This window comes from Sebastes fasciatus, chromosome 3 (assembly GCF_043250625.1).
Source record: "Sebastes fasciatus isolate fSebFas1 chromosome 3, fSebFas1.pri, whole genome shotgun sequence".
NCBI classification, from domain to species: domain Eukaryota; kingdom Metazoa; phylum Chordata; class Actinopteri; order Perciformes; family Sebastidae; genus Sebastes; species Sebastes fasciatus.
In genome coordinates, this window is record NC_133797.1 from 35,338,796 (window position 1) to 35,360,132 (window position 21,337).

The 21,337-nt window shown below is 40.3% G+C and overlaps 1 protein-coding gene across 5 annotated transcripts; it reads left to right on the forward strand.

Annotated features, from left to right (window-relative positions):
* Positions 1-2,769: 2,769 nt before the first annotated feature.
* Positions 2,770-17,960, forward strand: LOC141764912 (CD209 antigen-like protein D). 5 transcript variants are annotated; one of them, XM_074630598.1, is made up of 7 exons: positions 2,770-3,114; positions 3,375-3,464; positions 5,004-5,096; positions 15,409-15,477; positions 15,632-15,774; positions 15,882-15,982; positions 17,410-17,960. In XM_074630598.1, the coding sequence occupies exons 1-7, from the start codon at positions 3,090-3,092 to the stop codon at positions 17,549-17,551; spliced, it is 663 nt and encodes a 220-aa protein (XP_074486699.1). In that variant the 5' UTR covers positions 2,770-3,089; the 3' UTR covers positions 17,552-17,960. The 5 variants fall into 5 exon arrangements, 4 of the variants coding, with proteins under 4 accessions (XP_074486699.1, XP_074486702.1, XP_074486700.1 ...); XR_012593320.1 differs by lacking the exons at positions 15,409-15,477; positions 15,632-15,774; positions 15,882-15,982 and adding exons at positions 5,251-5,393; positions 5,501-5,601; positions 16,169-16,297 and having other exon boundaries at positions 2,781-3,114; positions 17,410-17,549; XM_074630601.1 differs by lacking the exons at positions 15,409-15,477; positions 15,632-15,774 and adding an exon at positions 5,251-5,393 and having other exon boundaries at positions 2,780-3,114.
* Positions 17,961-21,337: the final 3,377 nt, after the last annotated feature.

Consider the following 21,337-nt stretch of genomic DNA (forward strand, 5'->3'; position numbering starts at 1 on the left):
ACTTACTGTGCTGTATCTCCTCTGACGTCCTCAGATTGAGCAGATTTTGTTGCGGTGTTGATGTTGCCGTGACAAAACTGCTAGCACACAGAGATTTAATCTTAAAACTGTCAAAGTTTTGTGAAGTTGAGTCTTTAATTAGATATTCTGCATGATCTTTTAATCTTCACTTCTGCTTTTGGGAAATAGATGATTTTGAAGATAGACGATTTTGTTGCGGTGTTGATGTTGCCGTGACAAAACTGCTAGCACACAGAGATTAAATCTTAAAACTGCTGTTCTGTGTGTTTGCACGCGGAACTTAAAGCTTTAGCCGATCACTTGAACGAGTTGAGTAATGACTATAGCACCATTTTAATAAGGACGTGATGTATGACGGCAAGTTGTCATTAAGGGCTTTATAAATAAATAAAAACCAATGCCTATCACGTCTTACTATTAGAGACACCCACCCAACCTTTTCATACAAAACGCAGTGATGAGTAGAATAACTGTCATTAGTAATAAATCTATAGGGTTGAGTGATAAACTGAATCTAATGGTTTGAGAGTGGAGGCAGAGGCGTGTCTGTAGATAACGTCACCATAATCCAAGACAGACAAGAAAGTGGCATCAACTATTTTCTTCCTACAGAACATAGGAAATAATGCTCTGTTTCTGTACAAATATCCCATTGTGTGTTAATGTAAAATTTAAATGTAAGTTTTGGGTCCAGCCAGATGCCGAGGTATTAATACTCAGAGACCTACTTAGTCCATTCAGAGTGGTAATGTGCAAACTGTTGTCCACAATGTCTCTGGCTCTAGAGAATAACATATATTTAGTCGTCTTTGCATTCAGAACCAAAAAAGTGTATTTTGCAATTTGTCACATTCACATTTCACAATCTTATGAATGTACATGTGATTGAGTTGGATTTTGGATAGGGTAGAATGATGTAATGACTTAGAGGAAACCTGTGGAGTTTTTTTTATACCTCTAGTAGCGCTACAGAGCCATTCTCATATGACATGACATACACAAGGACGCACATAGATACAGATACAGAATCACAGCAATGCGCCAACAAATGCAGAGAAGAAGGCTGATTGCTAATAAACATGAATGCAGGTTTCAAACTCTTGAAGGAAATGTACTCAACATATTTGTTAAATCTCAATGATACTCTCAGTATGTGTAAATGTAAACATAACTTTTGTTTACTACCAAGAAAACTCGGCAAGGCCCCTTTAAAGAGGAACTATTATGCTTATTTTCCGGTGCAAACTTGTATTTTGGGTCTGTACTAGAACATGTTTAACTAGCTAGCTTTGTTTGAGGGTGTGCCAAACTAGCAGCTAGGCAGGTATTATGCAAATGTATTACTTGGTGACATCACAATGTTACGGAAGAAAAGGCGGGACTTCGACAAGGCAAAAAAAAAATAAAAAAAATTAATGAGTTCAGTGCTGCAGCTATGAATACTGAGCTTCGGATCTGTCACTCTACAGACAGACATATAGATACGTAGATGTTTTAAGTGTGACATTCAAGAGACTTTGCACAACCAAAATGGAAAGCACCGTCATGCAGCTGCAACTAATAGGCCAAATAGGTAAAGGTGAAATAGCTAAACTATTTCACACCACCGTCAGTTTCCTGATGATGTGAGAAACACACGCGTAAATAGAAAGTAACTGCCTCTTTTAGAAGTTAGAGTTACTCTGTACTCGATGAATTTCAAGAGCACACACTGCAGACTTTGATGGCTTCAGGCACCACAGGACCAAACGGCACCGTCGGTTCAGCTGAACATCATGGATGAACTGGATATCTATGTTAATGTAGAGAGACCATCAGCTAATCCCAGCCACAGGAAAAGGGAGACCAAAAGTTCAAAGGATATTTACGAAAATGTGTCGGTGGAGACAAACAGAACTCGACATGCTCTCTCAGGTAATAAACACACTTCATTTTTTAAACACACAAACGACTATATATATTAAAGGAATACTAAAGCTAAAAAGACTTGTGTGAAAAACAATAATGTAGAGAGAGTCAAACAGCAAGGGACTATTAATACCGACAGTTCATGAAAAAATGATACATAGGGCCCATACTTTTGGATGGCAGCATTTTAAAGGGTGACTTTTGCTGTTTTGAAAATCATTAAAATCACACACACACACACACCCCTACTTGTGGTAACACTAAGCACCCCTTTGAATTTCAGTGTGTTGCATTATGAGAAGTGACAATACAAACAATCAAAACAATACATGTAACCTTCAGGTGTTGAAGATGAAGAGATGGTCCAGTCACACAACCTGACTAAAGAATGAGACCAGTTACAACAACCTGATTAAAGAAAGAGACCAGTTACAACAACCTGATTAAAGAAAGAGACCAGTTACAACAACCTGATTAAAGAAAGAGACCAGTTACAACAACCTGACTAAACCTTTTTATTTTTATTTTTATTATTATTTTTTTAGAGGGTGACCAGTGCCCCCCAGAAGATGGCGCCCTAGACGCCTATATGGCCTATGCCTTAAGCCGGCCTTGATCTGACTAAAGAAAGACACCAGTTTGAAGAAAGCCCTGAAATGAAGACAGAACTTTTCTTCAGAAGTAAAGACATTTCTGAAGAAACTGATCCTGTGCTTTATCGCTTCATGTCTAGCTTGGAGCTGAACTGACTTAACTTTTATATGAAGGAGCAGCTGAAGGAGTGTGTGTACTATGTTCAAGTCATTTCTGCTATGTTGCATTTGAATGACTCCGGCATACTTCATGTGAATGTGTTCATAACTTATTGTAGAGTTTTGGGTGAAACAATAATTAGCTTAGCAATATTAGCTGTATTTAATTCCTCCATCAGAGATTGTTGGTCTCACACCAGCAACTATTTGACAGGAAACTGTCTTGAGTGTGCAAGACTAATGGCAAAATGAAGAAGTGTGAGGGATAATAAGTTGCGGAAAGAGTTCTGCTGTCGCATTCAGATTGTCAGAACCAGAGAAGAAGAAGCAGCTTACAGATCAGTGCAGCTGGTTGTCATAATTTGCTGGTCAAGTATTTTGAGGTTTGTCTTTAAAGAGGAGGCTGAGATGACGCCGGACGCTTCATCCAAGAGTGAGTAACTTTAAGGTTGTCTGACAGCATCATACTCTCTGTATCTTGTTCTTATGTTTGAGTATGGAGGAGAAGTGAAATAAAAACAGTTCAAAAAACGTAATATCATGCCTGGTTGTTCTGCCTAATAATAATATATAATGTTAATATATAATGATGTGTGTGTGTGTGTGTGTGTGTGTGTGTGTGTGTGTGTGTGTGTGTGTGTGTGTGTGTGTGTGTGTGTGTGTGTGTGTTTGTGTGTTTCTTTCTGCATCTAGAGGAAAAACTCTTCGGACTGGTTGTTGTGAGCTTCGGACTCCTGTGTGTCCTACAAGCTGCTCTCAACATTTCCCTGCGTCTCGCTCTCTGTGAGTGATCTTACTTCACCCTGTTCCTCCTGTGACTTTTATTTTAATTCACCATCTCAGTATTATAAACCCAGAGACTGAAACTAAACACAATTACCAGCTATGATAATGATATCTCATGAGTGCTTTCTAAATATATATAGATCAGTGGATTAATGATAAAACAGCAATGCTTTTGTGTAAAGTCATGGTCTGGTAGATGATCGGAGAGTATTATAATTACAAGAATTACGCTGATATTATAGAATATTCAGATCAAGCAAAAACAGTTTTGAGTCATACTTTATAATTAATTAATTCATCTGAGACAGTCAAAAAATATTAGTAAACATGAACAACTCTCTCCTAAATCCAAAAACTAGAGATCTAAAATTCAAACTTGTGATGTCATAGGGTATAAAGTGTAGAGCTGCTCCATAGACAATGAATTGGGAGAGATGTTCTAGATGATTATTGATGAATGATGATTGTTCAGAAGGTGCAGCAGTTTAACCAAAAGCATCCCCTCACCAGCCCATGCATTGATCACATGCACGGACCAATAGCCTGTGGCTTGGCGCATGGTCTTCACGTGATCAGAGAGTGCTGTTATTCCAATCACCTTCTGCGCAGATCGCAAGCCTCATTTTCCTCCAACTCAGCTCAGTATCAGTGTTGCACCTTTCTGGACTCTTTTCTATTTATTATTGATATGGTCTTTTCCTGTGCGTCCATGAGAAAGTGAGTATTTGTTATAGTTGTCTATTGTTTAGTAACTGCATCGTTATAATAATTCTAAAGTCACCTGTATCATGTTATAATACTCATACTCGTTTGTCTATAAGAGTTTGAATGATAAGTTGTGTGTTTCTGTGTCAACATCATTTAAGTTAGAACAGCGCAGTGAACGGGCATATGCGGCCGTCATTAAGGGACCGTCGCACAATTACTCATATCGCCCTCTGTGTGCACTCTGCTCATTGTACTGCCTGAGAGCCTGAGTCTGCTATTTGTTGACGCTCCCTTAAAGTTCAGAAGGCTGCGTTCTCTTCCTTTTATTCCTGTTTTAAACTGTTTAGCTTGCATTGTATTTCATACAATACTGTTTGTTTATTATTACTTCATGTTACTAATACCTGCTCATGTTTTCTATTTTATTTTCTGTATTTAGTAACCACTATCCTCACTATCCTCACTATCCACACTATTCACAAAAGGATTTAAAAAACCATCTTCAATCAATAAATGAGTGGTATCTCAAAGAGAGTGTGTGTGACCTGGACTAATTGATACATCATCATCATATTCATGTTCTTACCGGACAACCTGTGGAGATTGTAAATGACATTCATAGAACCATCATCTAAGGGTTCATTCACTCAGCATCACTAAGGTCACAAGTTTGGTATCCATTACACCAACGCCTATTTTACAATGATGATGAATGTTCTGAGTATATGAGGACATTTACTGTTTCACAACTGAAAACTACAATAGAAAAAAGCTCATTTGGGTATAAAAAAACGACACTAATAAAAGTGAATCTTTCTGCTCTTTCAGACAGTTCTTCTGCGAAGACGCCAGATTTTGAGGTCATTATCAAAAACCTGACTGAAGAGGGAGAAGATTTGAAGAGGAAGCTGAGCTTCTTTGGTGAGTATAAGGACTAAACTGACTGCACCTCTGTGACACGGAAACTAAAAGATACGGCAACATCATAAAAAGGTTTTTCTATCTCCTTTTACATGTTTTATTTCAATTTCTTTTACTGAGAGTTTTTTTCCTCCGGTTTTGTTATCCTCAACAGCTAATAACTCCCAACTAGGATGGGTGTACTTCAGCCACAGTTTATATTACTTTTCTTCCACTGTCAAGTCCTGGCAAGAGAGTAGAGAAGACTGTCAGCAAAGAGGTGCAGACCTGATGATCATCAACAGCAAAGAGGAGCAGGTGTGTATGAAAGTGAAATCTGTCTGTGAGAGACACGAGAGAAAAAGTGTGAAATCAAATCAATCAAGTTATGTTTATTATTGTTTCTTTCTCTTATTGTAAACAAGGACTTTGGAAGACAATTCAAGCGGAACACATGGATCGGACTGACTGACAGAGAGACAGAGGGGATATGGAAATGGGTGGATGGGACTGCAGTGAACACAAGGTTCATTAATTATGTTTTTTGTTTAAATTAGTGGTAACACTTTATAACATCGATCATTTATAAATGGTGAATTGATAGTCAATTAAAATTAGTTAATATTCATTTTAATGTTAACGAACAATGAAATGATAATTAATATGTTTTACTAATTAATAATAACACTATGTTATTTTAAACAGTTTATTGTTGCACACATAACATTTGATATACTATATTAAATATTTGTTGATGATTAACATATTATTTGTAAACTTTAAAAAAATAAACGTTTTGTAAAAGGTCTATAAACATTGTTTGGATGGCTATTATAAAGTTGCAACTGATGATTATAATACCTTGTTAAATCGTTAATAAATACTTTGTAAAGTATTTATAAACATTATTTAGATAGATAGTTAATATGTTGTCGATGGTTAATAATTGGTTTCTGGTGCATCTAACTTTGTTTATAGAAGTTTTACAAAAAGAATCTTAAAGGTTTACAAATCATTTGGTAATCACTAACAGATACTTAATATAGTACATAGAATGTTATAATGTGTGCAACAAGTAAGGGATAATGTACAGCGAGCTGGTCATTGTTGTGAAAGAATCCCCAACAGGGCGATGTCGCATCCCGACGCGGAGAAAGTTTGCTCCGGCTGGTGGGCGGTGCTTGGTATTTCCTCAACTGATCTCAACATGGCTGCCGGGACACAAACTTTTTCATTTTACAGCTAAACAGTACACTACAAGATGTTTCAAACATTTGAGGCAGAAATAGGCATTACAGTAACAGAATATTGATTCATATTTGATCAGCGCTGCCTAGTTTGATCGTTTGATCAGAGTTAGCGAGTGATTGACAGCTGCTCAGAGACGGCAAGGCTCCAGCTCGGCTCTGATTGGTTGTTTTCCTCCGGTCTGCAGATGCCATTAGGAGCACTGGAGGACACAGAGGCACATGATTTCTTTTTTCAGATTACCTGTCTCATGCACTACTGTCAGGATATAGTGACCGTTTTATTAGTGATGGCGAGATGAAGCTTCATGAAGCGCTGAAGCTTTCCAGCAAATTGGTTCACAAAAGTGTTCATTTCACGAGGCTTCATCTGGGCTTCATATGCACACGAAACCACCTATCGGTCAAACAGTGTAAGACAGGTACATATATTCCGGATATGTGGCAGTGGTTTAACCGGGCACAGGGCAGGAATGTGCTTGTGTAACTAAAGGAAAATGATAGATGGGAGACATTATTCGTTTTTATTCAAGAATAATAAGTTCTCAACTGTATTTCGGCTTCGGGCGTCATCAATGACCTCATTTGTCTAAAACGATACAAGTCTTGATACGCACTTCAAAGAAAACTTCCTGGATTACTCGACACACGCTCCGAAGCCTCGGCACATCACATAACATCACTACGTTTTATAAAAATAACTTTTTTTAATCATATTTCCTCCATTTCTACCCACTTCCTGCTTTAATGTTTCCCTGTGTGCTGCAGCATTTGGCCTTTCTACTGCTGCTGGTGTAAACCTTGGGTCACCAGAAATGTAAAACTACTGACACACTCACTATTGACAAGACAGTGTAATAATAACAATATTGAGGTTTAATTTGGCTACATGCTGCTCTGGTTGTGTTTTCTGGTAAAAACACATTATTTGTTGTTTGGTTTCAGCTACTGGCGCACTGGGGAGCCCAACAGCTTCGAAGGCAGAGATGAAGACTGTGGAGAAATAAGGGACTTTGAAGAAGAAAGAAACTGGAACGATGTACCATGTAAAAAGCAAAACTACTGGATCTGTGAAAAGGTGGGGCCTCCATAACTCTGCATCCAAACCCACCAGACTGTAAATCAATATGCTGCAGGGTTAGTTGCTCATCATCATGTATGCATGTACACAAACACATACAGGCCTTTCTAGTTTTTCGGGTTCCTTTTACATTCTAGCATTCATTCTGTCTAAACACCTACATTCAGTGTGTTTAATCGTGTAATTAATCATCCTTAGATCCTTTAATGGCTTTTGTGTTTTTGAGTAACATGCAGTGTAAAAGATATTAGACTCTCTTTATCTGTAATGTTCAAAGAAATAAATAACACGATTTTGTCTAAAAGCCATTATCTCTTAATTATTTCCCTGATTAAATGTTGTTTCTCATATCAAAATATATACTTATCACAGAGAAGGAGATGCAGAGAAATAGAGACTAATGAATTAAGGATTATTTTGTTGTTTTTTTAAAACATCAGAAAGAAGTCCTTACAGCCTTATACATTTAAAATGGTCCATTCTGCAATTAACAGCTTATTGTCCACTGGTTTCAATGTGCAATGTGTCTCTTTACACACGGTTTCTTTACATAAAGTGATAATATTGTTGATAATATGTTTTCATCTAAACAACAGGTTGACGAACCAACTTCATTTCTGTTGTTAGAGAGCTCCAACATTTAAGTATCTGTCATGTTCACCCTCACTAGGCCACATTACCTCTATTCCGACATTTATTTATTTATTTATTTAAAAAGGATCCCCATTAGCTGATACCAATGGCACCAGCTAGTCTTCCTGGGGTCCGAATACTGTGCTGTATACTGTGCTGTATCTCCTCTGACATCCTCAGATTGCGCAGGTTTTGTTGCGGTGTTGATGTTGCCGTGAGGAAACTGCTAGCACACAGAGATATAATCTTAAAACTGTCAAAGTTCTGTGAAGTTTAGTCTTTAATTAGATATCCTGCATGACCTTTTAATCTTCACTTCTGCTTTTGGGAAATAGATGTTTATTCTTGAGAAACTGTTCACATGATCACAGTTCAGTTCCTCACGTACACTGTTTCTCTCAAGGCAGACTTGACTAGGTTTAATTTGACAACATTATTTTCTGCAAGACAAAGTGAAATACAGATAAATATGTACACACAATGGACGAAATGATCATTAGGATGGTTGTAAGGTGTTCAGCAGGTATTGTTAATCCTGGTGGTGTTGGACTATAATACTTTATAATACTTTATAATACCCCTTAAAACTCTGACGGCCCGCCGGCGGGCCCGGCTGCTATTCTGTCTTTCAGGGGTTGTAGCGGGCTCAGTTTTCAAGGTAGTGATGCTGGTATCATATGAAACTAGAAAAAAACTGAACCTAAAGAATCCACTGGTGCCAACCGTGTCATACTAGCTTGACGGAAAGATTGCTAAATAATGCTACAAAATTACACTAAATTTTGGCGAGGAAAAACTGACATGGCGATTTTAAAAAAAATCCCTTGACCTCTGACCTGAAGATATGTGAATGAACATGGGTTCTATGGGTACCCACGAGTTTCCCCTTTACAGACATGCCCACTTTATGATAATCAGCTTGGGGCAACAAAACATGCAGTTTTTTTTAATGCAGTATAAATGTGTTATTTTCACCTATTCTAAAATTGTGTATTTGAATATTTCTGCATATTGGGGTCCCTAAACAGTCTTTGAATTACATAAATTGGGTATGACTGTAAAGCTGAGACTCTTGTGGCTCCAATGAGCTCAACTGTATTCTTGTGTGATGATGTAAATCCACATAGTAGCCATTTCATTGTATTGAAACCATTTTAGAAATTTGACCTCACTGTATATAATGACCTGTGGTGACCTCTAGGATAATCACAGCCTCATGCAACTTTAAAGCCACAAACTACAGACCGAGAGCATTCAGAGGATTTCCTAGGTAGATTGATAATAAGGGGGTTTCTGAGCAGTTTCCAGAACAGAAGTGCTCGCCATCTAATCACCAATTCTTGCAGAAATCTCCAAATGTCAAAAGTTTTTGATACCAAATCACAGCATGACTTTTTCTATGGTGTTCCTCGAGGTCTTTGGGTCTTAATGTGGTATTTTGGAGGGATTACTGATCATTTTTATCAATTCTGGAGTGATAAAAAATAGTTAAATTTATCACCAAATCTGGTATAAACCCACAAATGGCTGCATCAATTTGTGAGACATAATAGAGCATGGGAATAACCATCATATACTTCTGTCATCACTTTCACAATTCATTTTAATTAACTTCTATTTCTTATTTATGACTACAACAACTTGACACACAGTGCTGAGCTTCATCTCAACTTAATCTTCAGGTTCCCAGCTTTCAGATGATGTGTACACCACTTCTATGTGACAACTATTGTTGACTTTTTATCTCCCCCCGAACATCCCCTGTCCCCTACCCCTCTAAAGAAAAGAGGGCGGAGTGGAAAGGAGTTGAAAGTGTGAAAGTGTGGAGGTTCAGTCTATGAGATAAAGTTGTTGTGAATGTTTCCAGCCTTGATCATCAGTTGAGCTGATAAAAAAAAGAGGTAGACCGAAGTAGCAACGTTAGCCAGCTACTAGTGAGTTAACTCATTAAAGGTGAAGTTGTGGTGAAACACGTCAGAGGTGATTTCAAGTTGGCCGGTAACTTCAGATAATAGTTTCTTAATAATAATTTAATTTAATTTCTTAATAGCTTCTTGTTTTATCATCCCAACCGGTATTATTAGTTAAAAACAGTAACTTATATCATCCACCGGTTGTCTTTAACGGTAGCTAGTTCAGTTGCAACTGATGATTATTGTGATATCTTGGGATATCAATTACCACATAGCGAGACTTCATCTTCAGTCGAGCTGGTTTTATTGCAGGAACAACTTAATAGTATTACAACATGCCCAACATGGGAGTACAGCCTCTACTGCACGGGCTGTATACACGCTGCACCTCACTCTGGGTAATCCTGCCAGGTCTATGGCACTGGAGCCCTCTTCTTCTTCTTCTTCTTCTTCTTCTTCTTCTCTCAGTTTCTGGCGGATGACCAACTTTAAAGTGCATACCGCCACCTACTGTACAAGAGTGTGTAACATCATGTCATTTTACACATTACTGCTACTCTTAAATTATACCCACCAATCCTGTGTCTCTTAAGAACATTAATAGTACATTAATAGTGAACATTAATAGAACATTAATAATAACATTAATAGAACATTAATAAAACATTAATAATAACATTAATAGAACATTAATAGAACATTAATAGTGAACAATAGTAATAACATTAATAGAACATTAATAGTGAACATTAATAGAACATTAATAGAACATTAATAGAACATTAATAGTGAACATTAATAGTGAACATTAATAATAACATTAATAGAACATTAATAGTGAACAATAGTAATAACATTAATAGAACATTAATAGTGAACATTAATAGAACATTAATAGAACATTAATAGTGAACATTAATAGTGAACAATAGTAATAACATTAATAGAACATTAATAGTGAACATTAATAGAACATTAACAGAACATTAATAGAACATTAATAGTGAACATTAATAGAACATTAATAGAACATTAATAGAATATTAATAGTGAACATTAATAGTGAACAATAGTAATAACATTAATAGAACATTAATAGTGAACATTAATAGAACATTAACAGAACATTAATAGAACATTAATAGTGAACATTAATAGTGAACAATAGTAATAACATTAATAGAACATTAATAGTGAACATTAATAGAACATTAACAGAACATTAATAGAACATTAATAGTGAACATTAATAGAACATTAATAGAACATTAATAGAATATTAATAGAACATTAATAATGCCTTCCTGGTGCCTTCAACCCCCTCACCCTCTGTTCCCAGTATCCCCATCAAATCCCAATCCCGTCCCTCCTCTCTGACTTGGTCCTGTAGTCTTTGTCTTTCAGCCTCATACTTTTTACAATGAATTAGGATATGCTGCACATTTTCTTTAACACCACAATCCCCCACACTTATCACTCTTCCTTTTCCCCATTAAAGCCAAAGTGCCATTAAGACCTTTGTGATCCAGTCTGAGTCTTGTTATGATGATTTTCTCCCTTCTGTTCCTTTCTTTATATTTCTTTGTTATGACCGACTTTTGTATTCTGAAATATCTTCTTCCTTTCTGGTCCTCCTCCCATCTTTTCTGCCCTATCTCCACTCCTTTCCTTTTAATCACCGCTTTTCCTTCTCCTTTCCCAAGTAAAACTGGTACTGTTATGTCTTTTTGCAGCAAACTTTTTGCTAGTTTATCTGCAAACTCATTCCCTTTCACCCCCTCATGTGCTGGAACCCAACAGAATAATATATCTATACCCCCTCTATACAGTCTTAGCAAGCTATAGTACAGTTCAATGGTTAGATCTTGCCTTCCAGCTTTTGTTGACTGTATACTTTCCAAAACAGCTTTTGAATCTGTGCATATCACCACTCTGTCAGGTCTGACCTCTTCAACCCACTGTAATGCAATAATGATTGCCACTATTTCTGTTGTGTATACTGATACCTGGTCTGAAATTCTTTTGGAAATAGATAATTGGAGCCCTCTACTGGTTCTGGGCTGTAATAACAAACCAACAGTTACTTCATTACATCCCTCCCCTCTTAAAGGGACTGTTTGTAAGAATCAGAAATGCTTGTTAACAGCGACACCTGTGGCCGTTAAGTCAACGAAAGTCAGCGTCGGGCTCGCGCTTGTGCTCGCCCTACATAGACATGAACGAGCATCACTCAATACAGTGAGGCGACACACGTCAGCTAAAATCACAATATCACTCTATATTTCACCTGCATGGCAGTAATGTTAGCTGACCAGACGAAGCTCTCTCCATGAATCACTGCTGATACTAGTGTTGGCTTTTCCTGCTTCAGCCTCCCGACCGCGGCCGGAGGGAACAGGGGAGACACCGGAGTTTTGGTCGGAGACGATAACGTAACTCGCTGCGGAGCCCCGTCACTTCACAAGACACGGGAAACCTCTGTTGGTCTGGAGGAGCTGCAGCATTTATTTCTGCACAAACGTCCACTGTACATTCACTAGATATTCTCAGAGCTAAACTAACTCTTCTGCAGTTTGTAGTGTGCGCGCATGCACGTGAGGTGGAGCGAGCTGAGTGAAGGCAGGCAGGCAAAGGAGCAGAGGAGTAGAGTACAGCAGAGACTCCGGTCCTGGAGACCAAAGCTACGGTCTCCCCCGCGTCCTCCGACAGCAGCCAACACTGTTTTGCAAGACGAGCTTCACTAGATAGAACTTTGCGGTTTTGGTGCTTCCGTGTAGTTTGTGTTGGAGTCTTGTCTGAACAGCGTAGCCACACGTGAGCGCGCATGGGTCACCGACCCGGATTGATTTATACGTGTAAAAAGTTACAAACAGTCCCTTTAATAGTATTACAACATGCCCAACATGGGGGTACAGCCTCTGCTGCATGGGCTGTATACACGCTGCACCTCACTCTGGGTAATCCTGCCAGGTGTATGGCACTGGAGCCCTCTACTGGTTCTGGGCTGTAATAACAACCAACAGTCACTACATTACATCTATAATGCCTTGTTAAATGGTTTATAAATACTTTGTAAAGCATCTATAAACATTATTTAGATAGATAGTTAATATGTTGTCAATGGTATATAATATAGGGCCCATACTTTTGGATGGCAGCATTTTAAAGAGTGACTTTTGCTCCTTTGAACATCATTAAAATCACACACACACACACGTATTTGTGGTAACACTAAGCACTTCTTTGAATTTCAGTGTGTTGTATTATGAGAAGCGACAATACAAACAAGCAAAATATTACATGTAACCTTCAGGTGTTGAAGATGAAGAGATGGTCCAGTTACAACAACCTGACTAAACAAAGAGACCAGTTACAGACCAGTTACAGACCAGTTACAACAACCTGACTAAAGAAAGAGACCAGTTACAACAACCTGACTAAGGGCCGGCTCTAGCCCTTTTGGTGCCCTAGGCGAAATTCGGATTTGGAGTCCCCTCCCTTCAGATATCACAATGTTTTTAAGACAAAAATCAAGATTTTAATTTTTTCATAAATAAGTGTATCTATTATGATATAAAAAAACAATTCGTCCCTGATATTGTTGGCTTAAAAGTGTTTAGTCAGTTTCACTACGAGAGTTACAGGGGTGAAAAGTGTATGTATTTATTTATTTATTTGTTAATTTGTTACCTCAATGTAGAAAATGAGGAGGGGCGGCCACTGGCATTTATTTATTTTAATTTCATTTTCAATTTCAATTTCAATTTATTTATTTATTTATTTATTTTTAGAGGGTGACCAGTGACCCCCAGAAGATGGCGCCCTAGACGCCTATATGGCCTATGCCTTAAGCCGGCCTTGAGCTGACTAAAGAAAGAGACCAGTTGGAAGAAAGCCCTGAAATGAAGACAGAACTTTTCTTCAGAAGTAAAGAAAATTCTGAAGAAACTGATCCTGTGCTTTATCGCTTCATGTCTAGCTGGGAGCTGAACTGACTTAACTTTTATATGAAGGAGCAGCTGAAGGAGTGTGTGTACTATGTTCAAGTCATTTCTGCTATGTTGCCTTTGACTGACTCCCGCATACTTCATGTGAATGTGTTCATAACTTATTGTAGAGTTTTGGGTGAAACAATAATTAGCTTAGCAATATTAGCTGTATTTAATTCCTCCATCAGAGATTGGTGGTCTCACACCAACAACTATTTGTTTTATAATGGCTCTAAAAAAAAGTATGTACAGATTGGCTTTCCTGATATGGTGAAAAACACATTTTCACACACTCAAGACAGGAAACTTTCTTGATTGTACAGGACAGATAGCAAAATGAAGAAGTGTGAGAGATAATAAGTTGCAGAAAGAGTGCCGCTATCACAATCAGATTGTCCGAACCAGAGAAGAAGAAGCAGCTTACAGATCAGTGCAGCTGGTTGTCATAATTTGCTGGGTCAAGTATTTTGAGGTTTGTCTTTAAAGAGGAGGCTGAGATGACGCCGGACCCTTCATCTAAGAGTGAGTAACTTTAAGGTTGTCTGACAGCATCATACTCTCTGTATCTTGTTCTTATGTTTGAGTTTGGAGGAGAAGTGAAATAAAAACAGTTCAAAAAACGTAATATCATGCCTGGTTGTTCTGCCTAATAATAATATATAATGTTAATATATAATGATGTGTGTGCGTGTGTGTGTGTGTGTGTGTGTGTGTGTGTGTGTGTGTGTGTGTGTGTTTTTCTGTATCCAGAGGAAAAACTCTTCGGACTGGTTGTTGTGAGCTTCGGACTCCTGTGTGTCCTACAAGCTGCTGTCAACATTTCCCTGCATCTCGCTCTCTGTGAGTGATCTTACTTCACCCTGTTCCTCCTGTGATTTTTATTTTAATTCACCATCTCAGTATTATAAACCCAGAGACTGAAACTAAACACAATTATCAGCTATGATAATGATATCTCATGAGTGCTTTCTAAATATATATAGATCAGTGGATTAATGATAAAACAGCAATGCTTTTGTGTAAAGTCATGGTCTGGTAGATGATCGGAGAGTATTATAATTACAAGAATTACGCTGATATTATAGTATATTCAGATCAAGCAAAAACAGTTTTGAGTCATACTTTATAATTAATTAATTCATCTGAGACAGTCAAAAAATATTAGTAAACATGAACAACTCTCTCCTAAATCCAAAAACTAGATATCTAAAACTCAAACTTGTGATGTCATAGGGTATAAAGTGTGGAGCTGCTCCATAGACAATGAATTGGGAGAGATGTTCTAGATGACTGTTGATGAATGATGATGATAAATGTTCTGAGTATATGAGGACATGTACTGTTTCACAACTGAAAACTCTACAATAGAAAAAAGCTAATTTGGGTATAAAAAAAGATCATTGGTGTTAACTACAGTGACAAAAGTGAATCTTTCTGCTCTTTCAGGCAGTTCTGGTGCGAAGACGCCAGATCTTGAGGCCAGTATCAAAAACCTGACTGAAGAGAGAGAAGATTTGAAGAGGAAGCTGAGCTCCTGTGGTGAGTATGAGGACGAAACTAACTGCACCTCTGTAACACGGAAACTAAAAGATACGGCAACATCATAAAAAGGTTTTTCTATCTCCTTTTACATGTTTTATTTCAATTTATTTTACTGAGAATTTGTTTTCTTCGGTTTTGTTATCCTCAACAGCTACTAACTGCAAACCACAATGGGTGTATTTCAAGCACAGTTGCTATTACTTTTCTCAATATGTCAAGTCCTGGCAAAAGAGTAGAGATTTCTGTCAACAAAGAGGTGCAGACCTGATGATCATCAACAGCAAAGAGGAGCAGGTGTGTATGAAAGTGAAATCTGTCTGTGAGAGACACGAGAGAAAAAGTGTGAAATCAAATCAATGAAGTTTTGTTTATTATTGTTTCTTTCTCTTATTGTGAACAAGGACTTTGGAAGTCAATACAAGCGGAACACATGGATCGGACTGACTGACAGTGAAACAGAGAGGATATGGAAATGGGTGGATGGGACTGCGCTGGGCACAAGGTTCATTAATTATGTTTTCTGTTTAAATTAGTGGTAACACTTTATAATATCCATCATTTATAAATGGTAAATTGATAGTTATCTAAAATTAGAAAATAGTTATTTTAATGTTAACAAAAGTTTTAAAGTTGTAAAACGCACTAATAGCTGAATCCAGAGTTATTTCCGTTCCTCCGTTCATGTGAGTGAGACCCAGACCGAGGCTGGAGCGTAAGTCGTGACGACGGCGTGACGTTGGGATCCCGTGACCAAGTCATGTGACCGAGCGGACGCTACTCCGCCAATCATCTCGGACGGTACTCCGCCAAGATCTGGGTACTTTTCCAGACGGAAGTCGAGCCATTTAGGCTACATGCACCAATGAGCAACTCTCATAGGAGTGACCGGGGCCCCGCCTCCAACGCTGTATCCAGCTCTTTTAATACATCCATGATCTCAACATGGCTGCCGAGTCACAAACCTTCTCATTTTACAGCTAAACAGTACACTACAAGATGATTCTGAAAACATTTGAGTTGAGAAATAGGCATTACAGTAACAGAATATTGATTCATATTTCATCAGCGCTGCCTAGTTTGACCGTTTGGTCGGAGTTTGCGAGTGATTGACAGCTGCTCAGAGGCGGCAGGCTCCAGCTCGGCCCTGATTGGTTGTTTACCTCCGGTCTGCAGATGCCATTAGGAGCACTGGAGGACACAGAGGCACATGATTATTATTCAGATTACCTGTCTCATGCACTACTGTCAGGATATAGTGACCGTTTTATTAGTGATGGCGAGATGAAGCTTCATGAAGCGCTGAAGCTCTCCAGCAAATTGGTTAACAAAAGGGTTCATTTCACGAGGCTTCATCTGGGCTTCATATGCACACGAAACCACCTATCGGTCAAACAGTGTAAGACAGGTACACATATTCCGGATATGTGGCAGTGGTTTAACCGGGCACAGGGCAGTGAATGTGCTTGTGTAACTAAAGGAAAATGATAGATGGGAGACATTATTCGTTTTTATTCAAGAATAATAAGTTCTCAACTGTATTTCGGCTTCGGGCGTCTTCAATGACCTCATTTGTCTAAAACGATACAAGCCTTGATACGCGCTTCACAGAAAACTTCCTGGATTACTCGACACACGCTCCGAAGCCTCGGCACATCACATAACATCACTGCGTTTTATAAAAATAACTTTTTTTAATCATATTTCCTCCATTTCTACCCACTTCCTGCTTTAATGTTTCCCTGTGTGCTGCAGCATTTTGCCTTTCTACTGCTGCTAGTGTAAACCTTGGGTCACCAGAAATGTAAAACTATTGACACACTCCCTATTGACAAGACAGTGTAATAATAACAATAATGAGGTTTAATTTGGCTACATGCTGCTCTGGTTGTGTTTTCTGGTAAAAACACATTATTTGTTGTTTGGTTTCAGCTACTGGTACCTTGGGGAGCCCAACAACAACAATGATGAAGACTGTGCAGAAATATGGGACTATGAAAAAGAAAAAAACTGGAACGATGTACCATGTAAAAAGCAAAGCTACTGGATCTGTGAAAAGGTGGTGCCTCCATAACTCTGCATCCAAACCCACCAGACTGTAAATCAATATGCTGCAGGGTTAGTGGCTCATCATCATGTATGCATGTACACAAACACATACAGGCCTTTCTAGTTTTTCTGTTTTCTTTTACATTCTAGCATTCATTCTGTCTAAACACCTACATTCAGTGTGTTTAATCATGTAATTAATCATCCTTAGATCCTTTAATGGCTTTTGTGTTTTTGAGTATCATGCAGTGTAAAAGATATACTGTTTTGTTTTTCTTTTGTTTTTGTTTGCATGTTTAATTGTTTTATCTAAAAACACCATTTGTCTGTGTGTTATGATGACCTCATTTCCCCCTCCCTCTTCACTTCCTTGAAGATTAGACTCTCTTTATCTGTAATGTTCAAAGAAATAAATAACACGATTTTCTCTAAAAGCCATTATCTCTTAACTATTTCCCTGATTAAATGTTGTTTCTCATATCAAAATATATACTTATCACAGAGAAGGAGATGAAGAGAAATAGAGACTAATGACCCTGAATGGAGTCCTGTATGGGGCTCCAGTAGGGGACTCCATAGTTCTCCTGGGAGACTTCAACGCGCACGTGGGCAACGATGGAGACACCTGGAGTGGCGTGATTGGGAGGAACGGCCTCCCTGATCTAAACCCGAGTGGTCGTTTGTTGTTGGACTTCTGTGCTAGTCATGGATTGTCCATAACGAACACCATGTTCGAACATAAGGATGCTCATAAATGTACGTGGTACCAGAGCACCCTAGGCCGAAGGTCGATGATCGATTTTGTAATCGTATCATCTGATCTGAGGCCGCATGTTTTGGACACTCGGGTGAAGAGAGGGGCGGAGCTGTCAACTGATCACCATCTGGTGGTGAGTTGGGTCAGAGGGTGGGGGAAGACTCTGGACAGACCTGGTAAGCCCAAACGCATAGTGAGGGTGAACTGGGAACGTCTGGAGGAGGCCCCTGTCCGAGAGATCTTCAACTCACACCTCCGGCGGAGCTTTTCTGGCATCCCTGTGGAGGTTGGGGGCATTGAACCCGAGTGGACGATGTTCAAAGCTTCCATTGCTGAAGCTGCGGCGGTGAGCTGTGGTTTTAAGGTCTTAGGTGCCTCAAGGGGCGGCAACCCTCGAACACCGGTGGTCAGGGAAGCCGTCCGACTGAAGAAGGAGGCCTTCCGGGATATGTTATCTCGGAGGTCTCCGGAGGCAGTTGCAGGGTACCGACGGGCCCGAAGAGCAGCAGCCACTGCCGTGACGGAGGAAAAGCAGCGGGTGTGGGAGGAGTTCGGAGCAGCCATGAAGAAGGACTTTCGGTCGGCACCAAAGTGCTTCTGGAAAACCATCCGGCACCTTAGGAGGGGGAAACGGGGAACCATCCAAGCTGTGTACAGTAAGGATGGGACACTGTTGACCTCAACTGAGGAGGTAATCGGGCGGTGGAAGGAGCACTTTGAGGAACTTCTGAATCCGACCAATACGCCCTCTATGGTAGAGGCAGAGCTGGAAGCTGATGGGGGACCATCATCAATTACCCTGGTGGAAGTCACTGAGGTAGTCAAACAACTCCACAGTGGCAAAGCCCCGGGGGTTGATGAGATCCGCCCAGAAATGCTGAAGGCTCTGGGTGGGGAGGGGCTGTCTTGGATGACACGTCTCTTCAACACCGCGTGGAAGTCGGTGACAGTGCCTAAGGAGTGGCAGACCGGGGTGGTGGTTCCCCTTTTCAAAAAGGGGGACCAGAGAGTGTGTGCCAATTACAGGGGTATCACACTGCTCAGCCTCCCTGGTAAAGTCTACTCCAAGGTGCTGGAAAGGAGGGTTCGGCCGATAGTCGAACCTCAGATCGAAGAGGAACAATGCGGATTCCGTCCTGGCCGTGGAACAACGGACCAGCTCTTCACTCTCGCAAGGATCCTGGAGGGGGCCTGGGAGTATGCCCATCCAGTCTACATGTGTTTTGTGGACTTGGAGAAGGCATATGACCGGGTCCCCCGGGAGATACTGTGGGGGTGCTGCTGGAGTATGGGGTGAGGGGGGCACTTCTCAGGGCCATCCAATCCCTGTACGCCCAAAGCGAGAGCTGTGTTCGGATCCTCGGCAATAAGTCAGACTCGTTTCCGGTGGGGGTTGGCCTCCGCCAGGGCTGCGCTTTGTCACCAATTCTGTTCGTGATATGCATGGACAGGATATCGAGGCGTAGTCGGGTGGAGGAGGGTTTGCAGATCGGTGTGCTGAGGATCTCATCGCTGCTTTTTGCAGATGATGTGGTCCTGTTAGCATCATCGGTCTGCGACCTCCAGCACTCACTGGATCGGTTCGCAGCCGAGTGTGACGCAGTCGGGATGAGAATCAGCACCTCTAAATCTGAGGCCATGGTTCTCAGCAGGAAACCGGTGGATTGCCTACTCCGGGTAGGGAATGAGTCCTTACCCCAAGTGAAGGAGTTCAAGTACCTCGGGGTCTTGTTCATGAGTGAGGGGACGATGGAACGTGAGATTGGTCGGAGAATCGGAGCAGCAGGGGCGGTATTGCATTCGCTTTACCGCACCGTTGTGACGAAAAGAGAGCTGAGCCGGAAGGCAAAGCTCTCGATCTACCGTTCAATCTTCGTTCCTACTCTCACCTATGGTCATGAGGGTTGGGTCATGACCGAAAGAACGAGGTCGCGGGTGCAAGCGGCCGAAATGGGTTTCCTCAGGAGGGTGGCTGGCGTCTCCCTTAGAGATAGGGTAAGAAGCTCAGTCATCCGTGAGGGACTCGGAGTAGAGTCCTTGCTCCTTTGCGTCGAAAGGAGCCAGTTGAGGTGGTTCGGGCATCTAGCACGGATGCCTCTTGGGCGCCTCCCTTGGGAGGTGTTCCAGGCACGACCAGCTGGGAGGAGACCACGGGGAAGACCCAGGACTAGGTGGAGAGATTATATCTCTACTCTGGCCTGGGAACGCCTCGGGATCCCCCAGTCAGAGCTGGTTAATGTGGCCCGGGAAAGGGAAGTTTGGGGTCCCCTGCTGGAGCTGTTGCCCCCGCGACCCGATAAGCGGTTGAAGATGGATGGATGGATGAATTAAGGAGTATTTTGTTGTTTGTTAAAACATCAGAAAGAAGTCCTTACAGCCTCATACATTTAAAATGGTCCATTCTGCAATTAACTGCTTATTGTCCACTAGTTTTAATGTGCAATGTGTCTCTTTACACAGGTTTCTTTACATAAAGCGATAATATTGTTGATAATATGTTTTCATCTAAACAACAGGTTGACGAACCAACTTCATTTATGTTGTTAGAGAGCTCCAACATTTAAGTATCTGTCATGTTCACCCTCACTAGGCCACATTACCTCTATACTGACTGTTAGAATCCCCGAGCGGTCATGGAGGAAATGAGGATCAGTCTGGATGGCATTTCAGCATAATAGCATTTATTTTCCTTTTCACACCCGTCACCCATGTTGCCTCCACCGTAGTATTCCCCCAAATGGACCCAAACTCATGGTTTTTATACTCCCCTATATTGGCCCATACCATTTCCAAAACACAACACCACACCAATATACAAAAATATCCACATTTATGTACCTAAAGACATTTCCCACATATAAATCCTCTTAATAAATACATACACACCTAACTATCTTCAATAAATATCCATAAACATTACCCTTTCACAAATACACAATAAACAGTCCCGCCGAACTCCCCTCCACCCACTTCCCACTGGTTTCGCCCTCCCGGAACTATTAATAGGGCGCGAGTCCCCGGGGATCTCTTTCACCCGCGCACCTTGGGAGACGG